Below are 17483 nucleotides of genomic sequence, written 5' to 3'. Positions count from 1 at the left end.
ACTCTCCAAGTGGTGACGGGGTCACACAGCACTTTTCCCTAGAGGAAGTTGGCTTCCGAGAGCTTACAAACTCACAATGAGCAGGTCCCTTTTGTCAAAGGGAGCGAATTGACCAATTTAAGGTAGGTTGTAAACTGAATGTATTTACACGTAGGCTAAGCTTAAGTTAAATATACAAACTATAAGTCACCTCTAGTAAAGCTATGTCATCAGCCAATGGTTGGCCTCTGACGACTCTGGTACCATGTACCATATATCCCAAAGTATGACGTGTCACACTTCATGTAGAAAGGGGTACGTTTGGGGTTACGTACCCCGTTACATCCTCCCCACTAAGGTTCGGTTTACCGACCAATCAGAATGAGGAAGTGTACGTCACAAACTCTCTTCACAAAGTCGAAATACGTCGACTTGGCTGCACGGACGCTGCGGAGGCTCCCTTTTACAGTTAGCGCCTAGAGCAGAACTTGAGCGATTTCTTCTCGGTCTACACTTCGACCTTCGGCATGCCCCGTGGCACTGCGAAAAGCGGTGCAAACGCACGGTCCAAGGCTGGGCGCAAGACAAGAGCACTAAGCCTCGCGGCAAATGCTCTGCACTCCAGGAGGCTACTAAGGTGGCCTCGGAGGTGATCGGTTTGGCCCGGTGACGCGGCTGCGAGCAAGCGCGCAAGTAAGCGCCGCAAGCAGTCACCTATGGTCTCTCCAGACAACCGGTCGAATCTGTGGTTCGCTGAACGTGAGTTCAATTCGAGCAGTGAGGACGAGGCTGAGTCCGGGAGCACTCACGATGCTCCTGTGCGCTCCGTGGAAGGGCACACGCCAGTGCCCAGCGAGCACGACGACGACATCGTGCAGTCGCTCGCTAGTGATCACGGTGATCACAGTCCCAGGACGTCGGTGCATTCTGAGAGCCCGGCCGTCAAGGCTAAGAGCACTCCCAAAGCTAGTGGCGACGAGGAAGAGAGACCTCGCAAACGTCTCTCGCTTGCCGAGGGTCTTGCGCGTACCAAGGCCGCCAAAGCCGAAGACGCCAACCCCTCTAAGAAGCGCACGGCTTCGAAGTCTCCACTCCGCAAGGGGATAGAGATTGGGTACACCTATCGAAGCCTTTTCGGCTCCTCGGATAAAGAGGAAGACGAGGAGGAGGGTGTTTTCCATGAGCCCCGGGAGATCACGAACGACCTCGACCAGCAGCAGGAGGACTTCCAAGCTGCCAAGCGCATGCGTTGGGGTCAAGTGGTGGCACCCGTCAATCAGGGAGCTGCCATCAAATCAAGCGGTTATTGGTCACCCGAGGAGAGCTCTGGGGCTTGCCTCTTTCTGGAGATCCTCGTCGCTCCTCGTGGCCTTGTCGCTGGCCACACTTCTAAGGACGTTTACGAACGTGCCCTGGCCCTGAAGGAGCTTTAGTTCGCTGACAACTTGGAGGCGACCCGGTGTATGCTTCTAGCGCCGCACCGAATCCCTCTTAAGGACTTCACGACTTGTCGTAAGAATACCGAGAACCAGGGTGGTCTCTACCCTCTCTGGGGCTACCCCTGGGTTCTTCCCGATAACTGTCCCAACTGGAGTTTTTGTGAGGACATGCTCTGGGCTTGGGTGGGGTCTCTCAAGTACTCATCCTCGGAGTTACGGGAACTCCATGAAGATCAGCTGCTGTCCCGCATCGTAGACCAGCGTGATCTTCGTGTTCGGTTTGCCACATGGTCAGCAAGCGCATGCTGCCAACGAACATTCTGAAGCGCGCGGCTTCTAGCGCTCACGATGAGCGCGGGTACGGAGTGTCGTCGACGTCCGTACCCCGTTCGGGCAAGAAGCCCCGGCCTACTTATGAAGATGCCGCCACTTCTGTTCCCAGATTGCGACGGCCTTCGGGCAGTCAATCAGGAGCCGGTCAATCGGGTTCCCATGAGTTCTCGGAGTGGGTATAACCCCTCCACTTCACGAGGAGCTGTCGCTTACCGCGACGCCGTTGCTCCTGGAGGATCTTCTCCACGTGGTAGTAGACTTCTCCATTCCGGCCAAGCAGGGGCGGAGGTGCCCTCGTACGAGTACGAGTACTCGGCGCCTCCCGAATGCCACTCTCGTCCATGTGCTTCTTCTGCGGGTGACACAGGGCCCTGAGGTTGACCGCCTTCGTCAACGCGTCCTCGTGCTTGAGATTGCACTTGGTCATAGGACTGGCGGTGATGTTGCCGCCCAGACCGGGAATGAGGGCGAGCTCGCTCGTCATGCGGGCTGCCTGGACCTGTTGGAGTGTGAGATCGCGAGCCTGCATCCGGCGGGCCTCTTCGTCCGATCGGGACGAGGCCTTCCGCATAATCCGACGGATCGAGGCTCTGCTGCCACGTCCGGAGCCGCCTTCAGCGCACTCCCAGACGTACGCGTATGGTGCGTACCCGGCGTATGGCTCCGGGGTCCGCTCGTACGGAGCCCCTCCTGCGTACGGGCTTGACCGCAGCTTTGCCGCTCAGACCGAGGCTTGGGTGCCTGCTCCGACGCCTTCGTTGACGTCTGTGGCCGGCCCTCTCTTCGAGGAGCTGGACCAAGGTGGGTCTGCGAGTCAGCAACCCCCTGCGGATCAAAGTACCGCTTAAGACGTCCAACATAGAACGCCGGGTGCGTCGTCATTGACTTAGACAGGTCGACGCACCATGCCTGGCCAGGACTGCAAATGGTCCGATGAAGCGGTGCTTCAGCTTGTTGCTGCCGACAGAGCTGACAGTGTCTAGCGGTAGGTTCCTCGTGTCTAATAGCACTAAATCCCCCACTTTAAATACACTTAAGTTTCCTCTTCCATGTTTGTCTGAGGACTCCTTTTGTCTATCCTGGGCCGCTGCCATGGCATCGCGGACCCTGCTGACAATGTTCAGCTTGGTATCCATAAAGGATTTTACCTGTTTCCGCAGCGAAACGGGCCTCACATCCGAGACCTGGGAGGAAAGGGCTTTCCGAGCCTCTCCCCCACTTAGAATAGAGGAGTCAGTGTCTCCTCGAAGAGTGAGAGGCACTCTGGGGTGGCGGAAGCCGTTCAAGTAGAACGGCGTGAACCCCGTGGACGCGTGCACCGCGTTGTTGGCGCAAACTCAACAACTGGGAGCTGCGTCGACCACGTACGTGGTGCTGCCGCGCACACACTGCGCAGAGTGTCCTCGAGCACTCGATTGACGCGCTCTGTTTGGCCGTCGGTCTGCGGATGGTCCGCAGTGGACATCTGCAGACGAGTTCCCAGTAAAGGAAACAGCGTTTTTCAAAGCGCAGCCGTGAACCGCGGGTCTCGGTCCGAGACAATCGTCTCCGGAAGACCGTGATAGCGGAACACGCCATCGACGAACAGCCTTGCGGTTTGTTCGCCCGTAACAGTAACGGGAACAGGAGCAAGATGGTACATCTTGCTCAGCCGACATACGAACACCAAAATTTCGGTGTTGCTGTGTCCGTCGGCAGGAAGCTCAAAGATGAGGCCAAGACTCATCGACTTCCAACAGTCAGCCGGTACGGGCAGGCTCTGTAGTGGAGCCGAAGAGTGCCCTGCGGGTTTGACCCGCTAACATGTTTCACATGTCTTCACGTATCGGGCGACCCACTTGTACATGTGGGTCCACCGGAAGGCCTGAGATACCGACAGAAAGGTGTTCTCGCGACCCAAGTGGCCACTGTAGGGCGCGTCGTGCGCCTTCGCGAGGATGTCGAACTTCTGATATTCGGCGTTGGGTACGAACACCCGTGGAGGTTCACTAGGCTCTACCCGGTAATAAAGGAGGCCATCCTTCAGCTCATATCGGTGGAGCCGGGAACACGGTCGCGACGAAAGCCAGTCGGACTTTGCGTCCGCTCCTGCTGCTAGAAACTTGACGATAGGCGCGACAGCCTCATCGTCCCGATACGCCACGCGTATCCGATCATGTAGATCCGTTGTCAGTCGTGTGATGTGGGCCGACTCGAGGTCTGGACGCCGAGAGAGGGCGTTCACAAGCACGTTGAGCTTGCCCAGCTTGTACTCAACGCGGAAGCTGTACTCCGCGAAGAAGGCCAGCCACTTCGCCATCCGTTGGGAGCGATGAGGCGAATTCGTGCTGTCTTTTAGGATGCGTGGTGTGTGTAGACTACAAAGGGCCTTGAGCCCAGAAGATGAACCCAAAACCTCACAAGGTCATACTTCATTGCCAGGATCTTCTTGACGTGGACAGGGTAGCTCCGCTCGGCGGCTTTGATCTGCCTGGACTTGAACGAGATGACCCGCTCGACCAACAGCAATGTACAGCTACTTGCATTGTCGGAGGCGTCGCAGACGACGCTGAGCGGCTTCGTCTCGTCCGGCAGGGCCTGGAGCCGCTTGGACACTGGCCTTGACGCTGTCAAAGGCATCCTGGTGCTCTCGCTCCCAGCGCCAGTCGGCGTCCTTCTGAAGGAGGCCCGACAAGAGCTTAGAGAGACCCACGTACCCTGCGCTCTACTTGTGAAGGTAGTTGGCCAAGCCCAACCACTTTCGAAGATCCCTCTGGGATCGAAGCGTCGGCCATGCTGCAATGGCCTGGGCCTTGTCTGGGTCAGCCCGAACGCCCACGTTGCTGACGAAGCAACCGAGAACTTTGATCTCTGGCGACTCGAAGACGCACCTGTCGATGTTGGCATAGAGCTTGTTCGCTCGCATCACGTCCAACACTCGACGGAGGTGTCCTAGATGCACCTCCATGGCCGTCTTGCCTCCCTCGGCACGGCTATGGACGAAGATGTCGTCGAAGTACGTTTGTACAAAGGCGCGCAATGGCCTGAATAGCTGCGTCACCAGGCGATTGAAAGTCACCGGGGCGTTAGACAAGCCCTCTGGCATGACGAGCCACTCCCAAAGCATGCTGTTTGGAGTGCTCACCGCGGTGAGTGGGATGTCACCCTCGTGCATCAGGTTTTGGTAGTATCCGTCTACCAAATACAGCGCACTGTACATTACGCTTCCGGTCATGTTGTTCAACAACACATCCTTTCGTGGGATTGGTGTTTGGGCCGGCACCGTCGCGTTGTTCAGCTTGTTACAAGCATGAACTAGACGCCACTTTCCGATTGACTTCCGAGCGCTGAAAGTTCGCGTCGAGTGCGGGGACTTCGACTCCCGCATCACGCCTGCCTTCGCTTTCGCCGCGAAGAAGGTATCGATGACCTCGCACTGTTCGCGTGGAACAGGTCATTGTCGCGTGGAGCAGTACTTTGTGCCAGGCACGAGATCGATCTCATGTCGTACGCCTCGATTTGGTGGGAGTTGGGTCGGTGGGTGCTTGTTCACCACGTCCGCATACTCCGTCACCAAAGGATACACTGGATCCTTGGGGTTCTTAAGGATCTCGGAGCCCAAGCGCGTCTGACGCTGTTCGTTCAGGTCTTCCAGGACGTTATCGTCCAAGACAGAGGAGGAGTTCAGCTCCTCCCGAGTGGTCTCAGGTCTCATGAGTACCATCTCAGCAATCTCTCCGGCCTTGAGGTTGGCCAGGAAAGACTCAGCCGTCATTTCCTCGAGGTTCAGTATCTCTGCAACCTCTGGCAACGGTTCCAAGTGGACACCAGATGCCTTGACGAAAAAAACCGGTCTCGCCATCGAAGATGTGATAACACTCTTCCACCGGCCTTGTCGGAGGAGCCCGGGCCCTGGACTCCGAGTCGCTTGAAGCGACGTCGATCGGAACGAAGCTCGGATCCGACTTAAGGCGGCGGCGGCGTCGTTGACGACGGCGACCGTGACGTGGAACTCCGTTATCCACGTCTGGGGATGTGGTGGTGTCAATATCCGGGCACTCGAGGCCTCGTGTGGTACGGTGTTACCCACACAGAAAGTGCATCCCGCGTCTTGCTTTTCGGTTATGGTCTGGGCGACCTCGTGTGGTACTATGTTACCCACACAGGAAGCGTATCCAACGTCTTCCTCTTCAGTTAGGGTCTGGGCGACCATAGGTGGAGCTCTGTTACCTATCTTAAGCACGCTAATACCAGCGTTCGTGACAGCTGCAGTTGTCTGCGGAACTCTGTTACCCACTTGTGGACCTAAGTTGCTCATTTAGCCAGCGCCTCCTAGCGCCGCCACCATTAAAGCATCCTCGGAGTCGTCATATACGTCGACGACTCCCAAGCATCTGCCGGAAGCTTTAGTACCCTGGCAGCCATTGCGGGCGCCCCGGGTCCTGACAGAGGGGCTCTGTTGGACTTCGCAGGGCGGCTGGCACCAATTGCCTTGCCTCGCCAGTCGATCCAGGGTTCGTGCTCCTCGAGCCAGGGCATGCCCAGGATCATATCGTATGGATCCATGTCGAGAACAGCGAGCTGTTCGAGGCTGTCAAAGTCTTCAAACTTGACGGCCAGATCCACTTGGACGTTGAAGACAGTGACGACCTTCCCGTCGTCCAGTCGCACTGACACTGTCCCGTTGCCTTAGCTTTCTCTCATAGCCTCGGACAACTTGTTGCTATTACGAGCAACCGTCTGGCGGCGTGTGAAATTCTTCGAAGCCCCAGAATTGATCAAGATTTTAAAGGGGTGATCGTATCCCCGTACACTTCCGTGTACTACGAGCAACCCGCCGCTGCTCTTCACCGATTCGAGAGTGCGGAGACTCTCAGGGGCTACGTCCCCGTGGTACGCGCCACCCGCGCACCCTTCACAAAGACTTATGTGGTGTAGCGGGATCAGCAAAGTCTGCGAGATTGCTGGATCCAACTTACCAACTGCGCCCAGACACCGACTAACGGAGGGCCCCCCCCCGATGATCCATGTTCTGCTGAACTTTCCTTACCTTGTGTACCCGTCGGTAGGGCGGGGTCTTGCTCTCTCGGTAACTTCCGAAGAGTTCAAGTGGTGAAGCTTGAGTGTTTTGGCGAGACGTGGGGATGGGGTGGAGCAGCAGTGGAAAATCTTCACTCTGCGTCCGTGGATGGTTCCGAATCCTAAGCGAATATCCGAGCTTATGGATCCAGGGCCTAGATCGTGGATCTGGCCGTAGGGTTGCCTTGCGGGTATGTCCCTTGCCTTTGCGTCTTTTTTACGTCGTACTTGCCGCCTCCTGTGACGGGATCTTGAAAGTTGAGAGCCTCTAGGGTGTAACCAACCAAGTAGTAAATTCGGTTAGCCTGTCGGATCTGCACGTGTATAGGAAAGCTTACTAGGCTGTAGGATCTGGCCAATGTATTATCCAGTTATCACTGCCAACACTAGATTCGCAATTCCCAACCTTCTTCTAGCTCGTACGGCCAATGGAGCTCCGATTCCTGAGGGGAGGAAGGCACTTGCGCGTTACTGTGCAAACTGAGGTCTGTATTGAAACTTAAGCCTTTACCTGCCTGGATTTCTACCTTCTATGTCTTTTACTTGTTAAATCCCTTACCAGGCTCGGCTGCATGTCCTTTCTTTCCTTGACCCATCCTCCCAGCTGTATTATCTTCAGATCCACCTTATCCATGGTGTAATCAATACGGTCACCCTATTATGGGTACACTCATCCGAATCCAGGTCGCTTGAATCCACTCCACTGTAGGGGTACACCCGTCATGGATCTGAGCTCTCCAATCATCCAACATCATCTTGCGACCGTCTGTGATCCCCATTGTCCCACGAAAGTTCGAGATCCACTGCATCCATCATTCCTGGATCCTGGATCCAGGTCACTCTATGCGGGATCCTCCCCCTTCGAATCGGAACTCGGAAGTATGGAATCCGGGCCACCTCGCGGTGGATCTGGACTTTTCACTAGCCGTGGCTGCAAGATCCACCTTCAGGTGACACCTACCACCATTCCTTCATAGGATCCACACTCGATACACTCGTACATAGCGTATCCCATATCCACCGAAGTGGATCCAGGTAAGGGTGGATCCGAGATAAGTCTTGGCGGATCTTGCGTTCCCGTGCATCACTCATACCAGATTTATTGTCGTTTCATACGGGGTGCTGCTCGTCATGGCTAATCCACCACAGGCAACTTGCATCCGTGCCGGACAATCCAAATCCTCTCTAATCACTTGAAATTGTCACTGATTCGGGATAGTGACCCCGCGTTAGGTCCATTCTCTTATTTCTGAGAAAGCACTTCACCACACTTAGTCCTTCTCCAGCAGGATACCCCACCCCTACTGGTTTCCGGCGTTCCCCTGTCCCCGGGGTCCTGGCTTCTACCAGCAACCCTTGAGGACGGGCTTGGGGAAAGCCCGTCTGCGGAGTCTTTCCGCGGGGCAGTCGCGCATGAATTAGTCCATCTTCACGCAGCCGAAGCAGCGGATATCGCGCTGCTCGGCGGACCTGAGTTCCATGGGAACTGGTCCGTTGGGGCTCGCTCGACCGGGAGTCAACAAGGAACTCCCAGGCCATGTTGAGGCCGGCGTACGCGCCTGGCGATGGCTGTATTCTTCCTGAAGAGCCACTTGAATCGACTCTTCAAGGGTGCTTGACTGCACCCGGAACAGCTGAGTGCGCGCTGAGCCCACTCGAAGGCCGTCCATGAACACAGTCATCTTGATGTGGGTGTCCCACTAGGGACGCCGTGAGCGCCCGTATCTCTTGGACGTACTCGTGCAGCTCACGCCTCCCTTGTTTGCACGAGAGGAAGCGCGAGCGCTGGCGGTACTCGTAGCTCGCTGGGAGGATCGCGGCTCGGAGCTGTTCGCACAGCTGAGCCCAGGATGTGAAACATCCAGGGGATGTTGCCTCCCGCGCGTACACCCAACTCTTAGCACGACCGCTAAGGTTGGAGAGTGCAAAAGCAGCACGAAGTTGCTCCGTCAAAATCAGGGCCGCGTCCATCGCGAGCTCTACCTCTCGGACCCAGAAGTGAAGGTCCCACCTTCCTTCCTTTAGCCTTCAGCCGTATTGGCTTCGGGTGTGGCGGACGTGCTTCCGCCATCGGAGCCTGCAGGTTTCCCCGTACCTGTGCAATGATCCCTCACTCGTAAGCGTCAAACGCATTGACACGCTCAAGCTGCTCGGTCGGTGCTGATGCCACCAGGCTCTGCAGGGCCTCCTTCCCGAAGATGCCTGCCATCTTCCGAACCGACTCGAACTAAGATCGTTCATATGGGAGAAGTCGTTCCTGTCCATGGCAGCGATCTTCGGAGAGGTTCAGGTAGTCAAGGCGTGGATTGACTACTAGTGCTACCAAGTGTGACGGGGTCACACAGCACCTTGCGCTAGAGGAAGTTAGCTTCCGAGAGTATACAAACTCTCAGTGAACGGCAGCTCACAGGCCCCCTCTTTATTCAAAAGAGAGCGAAGTGACCTAATTAAGGTAGAATGTAAACTGAGTATATTTGTAGGTAGATTAATCTTGAGTTAAATACAAACTATAAGTCACCAATAGAAAAGAAATGTCATCAGCCAATGGTTGGCTTTGGACGACCTTGGTACCTTGTACCAAATTTCCCGAAGTATGACGTGTCACACTTCATGTAGCTAGGGGTAGACTTAGGGCTATGTACCCCGTTACACAACATGTACATGTACTGGGCGTGAGCTCCGTACGGCAAGCCGTATTCGAGCTCTGCCTCCTCGGCCGACAGCTACGACCCCCATGGTCTTTCTCCATGGTCCTCGCCACCCTACTGGCCCTTCCGCCCTCGACTTTGTTGCACTACCCTGCCTCACCTGCTTTTGCCCTTAAGAACTGTTAAAACTCGCAGAACGTCGACGACGACGGCAGGTGCGGAGTATGTGCGGAAGCAGTAAGAGGCATCAGTTAGGAAACTACTACACAAAGAGTCGTACTCTAAAAAAGTTAGGAAACCAACATTGCATATCCAGAAGCATCCAAAGTGTAGCTTTAACTTACACTAAATACGTCAGTTGTTAATTTCCATCCTCGTGAGCAAGCTACTATTTCAAAAGGTTATGAGCTCAAGCGTACCCGACAAAACTTCGCAGCAGCAAAGTCCAGCCCGTGGAATCCAAGATACCGACGTGCACGGACTTAACGTGTCTCCGGACTCGTTCAAGCTGTTCGAAGGGCCGCACTCAGTCTCGAGTGCGTCCAATGCTCACGCCAGGGGCAGTCGGAATTCCGATGCGAGCACCGAGCGACTGGATCGCCTCGAAGGACTCCTCGCAGGACTGGCAAAGCAACAATCAGATTTTATGGCCAATCAGATGAGACTTGAGATTCAACTGAAGGGTCGCGCCGAAGAGACGCGCACGCCACCCTCGAGAACTCGTACGACGGGTCCAACGCTTTCACGGACTTCATCAGAGCACGCGATCGTCGGATGAGAATAGGCTCACTGGACACACCGATGCCAACGACGGCACTTGCACCTCCGCGCACGCCCCCGCAGCACCAGCCGCCGCAACACCTGCGCATGCCGCCGCCTCCGCAGCCACCGCAACAAGAAGTGCCGTCGCCGTACGTGGCGCAGCCTGCCGTACCACCGGTGAACTTTGGAGTGAAGGTCCCGAAACCGAGAGACCTGGAGTGGTCCGGGTTCTCGAAGTTCTCGGGGAAGGAGACATATGCTGGCGTCGGTGCCGACTTTAAGGCGTGGGGGCTGCGGTTCCTTCAGCGACTAGGTGCTGCACAGCAAATGAGCGGAGGAGACTGTCCGGAAGAGCTCAAGATACTCGCACTCAATGGAAAACTCGAGGGCACAGCGCTAATGTACTTCGAGAAGATGCTGCCTGGTTGGACGGCAGTCTCCAACTCTCTTGAATACGTCATGAACAGCATGTTGGTACACCGATCCCGTCGGTTAAGGGCATTGAGCTGATGGCGAAGGAGAAGAAATCGTCCAGGTCATGGCCCAAACACTACCAGTACCTACTGTACGTGGCTGAGCGGTCCGGTAACTCCGAGCAATGCGTCTTGCAGTGCTTATGCAAGTCCGCACCTGTATACCTTCAGAGGGCGATGTTGACGCGTCTCAACTCGCAGCGCATGGATCATCTGCAGCAAGCCGCGGAGCTGGTTTCGTTCGCGATCGAATACGAGGCCAACACAGCAAAGTTAGGCAACGGCAACGGGTGTAGCAAGAGCAATCGAGGTGGCCATGGACGAGGTGGTCGCGTCCATGGAAGTGGCGACGGTGACCAAAACGGACGCGGTGGCGTATTTGTAGCTCGAGTTGGCAGCGGAGAAACACGCACTTGTCATGAATGTGGAGAAGTCGGGCATTTAAAAGTTAATTGCCCGCAGAAGAATAAGGGAGGTGCTGTGGCATCGACCAGGGTCGCGCTGGCTGTGACAACTGAGGCGGCTTCAAGCTCAGACTCGTGGATCATGGACAGCGGATCCAGCGTACACCTTGTGAAGGACCCGAACATCTTGTGCGATCCGGTCGCATGTGACAAGGTGTGCAGAGCTGCAAATGGCGGTGAGGTGCACGTCACGAAGGTCGGTACAGTTAAGTTACGCACAATTGTTGACGGTAAGGAAGTTGATATCGACATGTCCGAGGTGTACTACGCGGACAACTTGATGGATAACATCATAAGTTACGGAAGACTTGAAGACCGCGATGTGTATCTTGAACGACACGACGGCAAGAGCTACGCCGTACGAGAAGAAGATCACGTACGTGTGTTCGAGATACACAGGCGCAATGGCGTTCTCATGGTGGACGTTATGGGTGAGAAGACCACGGAGGCACGCGTTCACGTGGTGAGTGCTGCAGTTCGCGAAGCCGGTGAAGCACTCGGTGACGCGGTGACTGAAACAACGCTGCAAGCGTTGCATAAGAGGTTGGGGCACATTGCGTACGACACCGCGGAACGCATGGCTGATACCGCAGGGTCTGGTATCCTGCTGACGGACAGGACCCGTCCGAACTGCTTGACATGTGCGCAGGGAAAGCAGAGCGTGAATAACCAGCCCAAGAAGGACACGGGCTCCAATGCACCGATTGATAAAATTGGTGGAGTCATTGGCAGCGACATCAAAGGGCCGATGACTCCTAACGACCGCCGTGGCAACCGATATCTGATAAACTTTGTCGACTACTCGACCAACTATGTGCGCGTGTTCTTGGCCAAGAACAAGATCGAAGCGACGAAGAAGTTTGAACACTTCCTAGTGTATTTCGAAAAAAGATTCAACTGCAGGATCCACGTGCTCCGTACCGATGGTGGTAAAGAGTACGTTAACGTTGACCCATTCTGTAAGGCCACGGGCGTGAGACGCCAGACCAGTGAGGCTTAGAACCAAGCTTCCAATGGCAAGGCTGAGAGGATGCACAGAACTGTGTTAAACATGACAAGATGCATGCTGTTTGCGACTGGACTTCCGCTGTACTTTTGGGGCGATGCGGTGGAGTACGCGACGTACGTGTTGAACCGCAGCTCCTGCAGTGCAAATACTAAGCGAAAGTCTCCGTTGGAGATGTTGACCGGTACTGTGCCGAAGTTGTCGGACGTGGTGACCTTTGGTAGTCCGTGCATGGCGTACCTTGACCCAGGAAAGAAGGCATGGAAACCACGCGCGCAGGTCGGAATGATTGTCGGTAAGAATGACGAGACCAAGGGGTACAAAGTATACTTACCCAAGGATAGGATCGTCATCACTACACAGCACATCAAGAACGTCGAGACGTTGGATAATAAGCAGAACGCACAGCTACAAGCGCAGCTGGAGCGCGAGAACCCAGATCTGCGTTGCGCTGTGGAGGAGCGCGAGAAGGCTTCGAACCGGAAGGGAATGGCACCACAAGTCGATGTACCAGTACCCGCGAAGTCAGCAAAGAGCACGAAGTCGAATGGTAAGTCGGAAAGAAGGTCGGCCAGGAAGGCCAAGATCAGACAGAAGAAGAAGGCACCGGTCAAAGATGCTGCAGCGTCGGAAGGAGTTGGGGGAAAACATTTTCCGACCAACACGGACAACACGGGTCCACGCACAAGATATAGGGGTGCCAAGCACGTGCCCGTTGCAAGAGTGCATGTTGTGGTCGTCAAGGACCCGAAGAGCTATTATGATGCGATGAAGGATCCGCGCGCTGAGCAGTGGAAGCAAGCGATCCGGGAGGAGATTGAGGCGCTCGAGCAGAACGATACGTGAAAGATCATCAAGAAGCCAAGGAACGCAAAACTGCTGCAGACCAAGTGGGTTTTCAAGCTGAAGACGCATGCGGATGGCACTATTGAGCGCTACAAGGCGCGTTTGGTGGCACGTGGCGACCAGCAGGAGTACGGAGTCGACTACATGCTCACATTCTCTGCCGTACTTGAAATGACGTCCGGAAAGTTGATCTTGGTTGCCGCACGGATCTGGAACGTTCCGGCTAGACACGGGGACGTACCGAGTGCATACGTGAAGGCTGACAAGGAGGCCAGCATTGATATCCTACTGCACATTCCGTTAGGTATGGAGGTCGCGGAGAACTTGCTAAAGTTACTGGACGTGAGGACCAAGAGGGAGCTCGCGCTTCGCCTCAAGAAAGGTCTGTACGGCCTACGGCAATCCGGTCGACTCTGGAATCTATTGTTGCATAGCATTTTGGTGTCACTGGGCTTTCGGGAGTGCTACACGGACAGCTGCATGTATGTAAAGGTCGAGCTGGACGGTACGACGCTCGTGGGCGTGTATGTGGATGATCTGCTCGTAACGGGCACCAGCGAGGAGAAGGTGAACAAGTTCTTCAAGGACATGAAGATCGTCGAGCTGAAAGACTTGGGAGTCGTGTCAAATTTCTTGGGCATATCGGGTCAGTACGACGACGTGAATGGATGGTCACTCGACCAGGAGCAGATGATCAAGGGGATGTTGGAGAAGTTCCAACTGGATAAGGCTGCGCCTGCGCGCGTGCCGATCGGAGGTGAGCACGACGGTGAAGACGCTGGTGACCTGCTACCGAATAGTGGAACGGGAACGCCAGGACGACCGACAGTGCAGACGTTCCAGTCGCTGGTAGGAAGCTTACTGTGGATTGCTCGATGCACCAGACCGGACATCGCGTTTGCGGTGCACCGAGCAGCCAGACACTCGCATGCCCGCGCGAAGGAGACTGGCGTCTGGCAAAAAAGATCGCCAAATATCTGAAGGGTACCATGCACTGCAAGTTCGCGATGAACGGCGACGAGACCGCGATGGATAAGGATGGCGTGCTTGTGGAGGCATATAGCGACGCAGATTACGCTGCGGACAAGACCGACAGGAAGTCGGTAACTGGTGGTGTGCTCATGGTGGGGGGCATAATTGTCGGGTGGATCCGCAAGAAGCAGAACTGCGTGGCCCTGTCTACGATGGAGGCCGAGTTCGTGGCCGCATCACAGACAACGGCTGAGATGCTAGGCATTATCGAGTTGTTACATGAAATCGGGCTGAAGACACGTACACTGTCGGTACTACACGTCGACAACCAAGCTGCGATCGCGCAGATCGAGGGCGAGGACACATAAGGCCGTGCGAAGCACATCGACGTGAAGCTCAAGTTCGTTAAGGATTTTGTTAAGAAGACGGTGATGCGGATTTCGTACTGCGAGTCCAAAGCAATGCGAGCTGACATCCTGACCAAGACCCTACGGGCGCCACGCCTCGATGAGCTGCGTGAGCTTGTTATGCTCGTGGATAAGCATGCTCAGCCAGGGAAGGAGTGTTAAAACTCGCAGAACGTCCACGACGACGGCAGGTGCGGAGAATGTGCGGAAGCAGTAAGAGGCATCAGTTAGGAAACTACTACACAAAGAGTCGTACTCTAAAAAAGTTAGGAAACCAACATTGCATATCCAGAAGCATCCAAAGTGTAGCTTTAACTTACACTAAATACGTCAGTTGTTAATTTCCATCCTCGTGAGCAAGCTACTATTTCAACAAGAGCACATGATTCGCCGCCACTCTCCTTTATTAGTCTTACTTGCTTACCAATTGGGAACAATCTCAACTGAGGGTCGAGCGGCCAACCGCACGCTCGGGATCCTCCCTACAAAGCCCACCGTCGCCTACCTGAGAGGGACCTCTGCTGCCCTACTGATGTCGCCTCACCTCCTTGCCTTCTGTCCTTGCTCGCTTGTCGCGCACGTCCGCCCTCCTTGCGATCTTCGAACGTCCATCAACTTCAACTGCTGCCTCCTTGTCCTCGGTGGCGCCAGCCTGCTGGCTCGCTCCCGCCACCGCACTGCTTCCACAACACTCACACGTCACCGAACTCGCCGGTGTCGTCCACGCCATCCTCGGCCGTCAGGTCGATCACCTCGACCGACTGCCCGCTCGAGTCCGTCAAGTCCCTGTCGTATTTCACCCTACTACAGATGTGTCACACTTCATGTAACAAGGGGATACACTTGGAGTTACGTACCCCGTTTCATATGCGGCTAGCAACAGGCTAACCGGAAAATCAGTAGGTTGAATTTTACCTGCCTCTGAAGTTTACCGGTATTGTACTGAAATGTCAGTGTAACCCTTTCAAATTGAGTACTTGTTGCAGCAATGGATGGGACAGGAGACCAGCGCGCTGCCCTCTTCTCGCGCGCCCTTCGCGGCGTTGAGCACACTAATATCAACGACTTGCCAAGTAGCAGCAGTAGTTCTGCCATTGGTGGATTTCTCGTATGTCTAGACGTGCCGGCGGCCACGGAATTTGGTGTGGACTACGAGGTTTTCCGCACAGGCCCAGAGTTCCAGGGTGTCAAGTTCCTCCCACTAGGAATCCACTTCGTCCTCTACCGCTCTCGAGATCAAGAGCACGGCATTCGTCAAGGATTTTTCGTCAACGTAGAGCGTAATGCGCAAGTGATTGTGCGCGAGTGGAGCCTGGAGAAGGAGGAACTGGGGCTGCCTCGATTAGGACTCAACGTAGAGAACCTTGAGCGTACGTGCGGCCGCTGACTGGAGCAATGCTGCGCTAAATAGCTGAAGCACTGCTGACAATGCTTATCGCAGGCGCTGTGCTGTCGTTCCAGCTGGACAGCGGACTGGGGTCGTACCCGAAGCAGCATTTAAAGACCTGGCATCGCCTTTCCAGCTACATTTCTGCCTCGGTGCTGCAGGTTGGAGCGTTGTTGGTGGTAACAGATATGGTGGCGTTGATAGTTATATGACGGTGATATTGTGCAGCGTTGCGGCGTGGAGTTTGGAGCCATTCTTCTCCCAGGCGACGCTGTTGACGATGCAGCAACCTTGTTTAAGACGCAGGACGGCGTCACCCCATACTTTCCTGACCTACCTCGAACAGTTGGATTTACTGCACTGCAGAGGACACGGACAGATTTGTTGGCGGAGGCAAGGACAGGTTACCATTTCGATCGAAGGTGGGTCCTGCAGTTCCAACTTGTAGCACGGTGAAGCTTATCCGATGTATGTTGTGGATCCAGTGAGAGACTGGTCGAGTTGATTGAGACAGAGTTTGGAGGCGACTGGAAGGAACTCATGGGCGAGCTGCAGCTGTCGTTTCTGGTTTTCCTGCAGCTGTCGTCTCTTGCAGCACTAGAACAATGGAAGCAGGTAAAAGCCTTGACAAACGTTGGTACAGCAGAAGCGAATGAATGTCTAACTACGACGAGCTGTAGTTTATCGCACTGATGTGTTCGTGTGAGCGAGCACTCTCTTCGCATGTGCCACTTTTTATGGCCTTCATCAAGCTCTTCAGAACACAATTGGAGCAGGTTCGTTGCGTCTTTGTATTGACCACGCGCACTCCTTTCCTTTCACTAACATGGTCTTGTCATCATCAAACAGATCCCAGAAGACTTTTTCCAAGACGAAACAACCAGCGAGAACTTCCTGAGGCCATGTTTATTGTCGCTACTGGAGTTGATCGAGGACGATGACTCTCCACCACAGGTGCTACTTAGTACGCGTCAAATGGACCCTTTTCCGAACGGATGCTGACAGCATAATAACTCACTGTTACTTTTTCACGATCGGACAGCTTCGACGCCAGGCGTTCCACTTACAACAGCTTCTCGTCAGTCGCTTCCATTGGGACACGAACGCTGCATTGGAAGTGGATGAGTTTGCACCCGTTTTAGTGCTGGAAAAGGAGGTAAGGCGCTGGCCCCTGCGATATTCGATATCGTATCTTTGAAAGATACCATGCCACGTTTCATGGTGAGAGTGATGGTCAGTGGTTTCTGAGACGTTTGCTGCTGTTTCTCGTAGCTGTCCGATGCTACGACCGCCACTACGATACAAGATGAGGCTGGTACTATCTCTGCATCGCCACCACTACCACCCGCTGCTTCTGCAGAGCTGCGCCGCCAACAAGAAGAGACTCGAGAGAACGCGGCAATTGCCGCCGCATTTCTGGGCAACTAATTTGGCGGGAGAGCTTGGTGCAGAGATCGGGTCTCGATCTTACAAAATGCAAGTCTTTTTGTGCCACACCATCGTTACATCAACCCGTTGGTTGGCTGGCCCGTTTAGCTCACCATTTTTTTCAGTCCCCCTTCGCCCGCGATAAGGGGAGAGCTTTAGAGAGGAGAGAGAACTTGATGGAAGCATGAAGCCGCAGCACACCAGTTCCAACCCCGGCGGCCGTGGCGGCTACGGCCCTAACCCGGCACACCGCATACCCGCAGCAACCCTCACCACTTGGT

The 17483-nt window shown here is 55.0% G+C and overlaps 1 protein-coding gene across 1 annotated transcript; it reads left to right on the top strand.

Annotated features, from left to right (window-relative positions):
• Positions 1 to 15375: 15375 nt before the first annotated feature.
• Positions 15376 to 16972, top strand: PITG_14279 (uncharacterized protein; the record flags this gene model as incomplete). Its single annotated transcript, XM_002899314.1, has 7 exons — positions 15376 to 15757; positions 15829 to 15935; positions 16003 to 16200; positions 16264 to 16389; positions 16455 to 16554; positions 16634 to 16728; positions 16847 to 16972. 7 exons carry the CDS (start codon positions 15376 to 15378, stop codon positions 16970 to 16972), a joined length of 1134 nt encoding a protein of 377 aa, XP_002899360.1.
• Positions 16973 to 17483: the final 511 nt, after the last annotated feature.

This window comes from Phytophthora infestans, genomic scaffold (assembly GCF_000142945.1).
Source record: "Phytophthora infestans T30-4 supercont1.32 genomic scaffold, whole genome shotgun sequence".
Classification (NCBI taxonomy): Eukaryota; Oomycota; class Peronosporomycetes; order Peronosporales; family Peronosporaceae; genus Phytophthora; species Phytophthora infestans.
The sequence above is the reverse complement of the archived record's forward strand: the minus strand, read 5'-3'. Positions and strand labels throughout refer to the sequence as shown.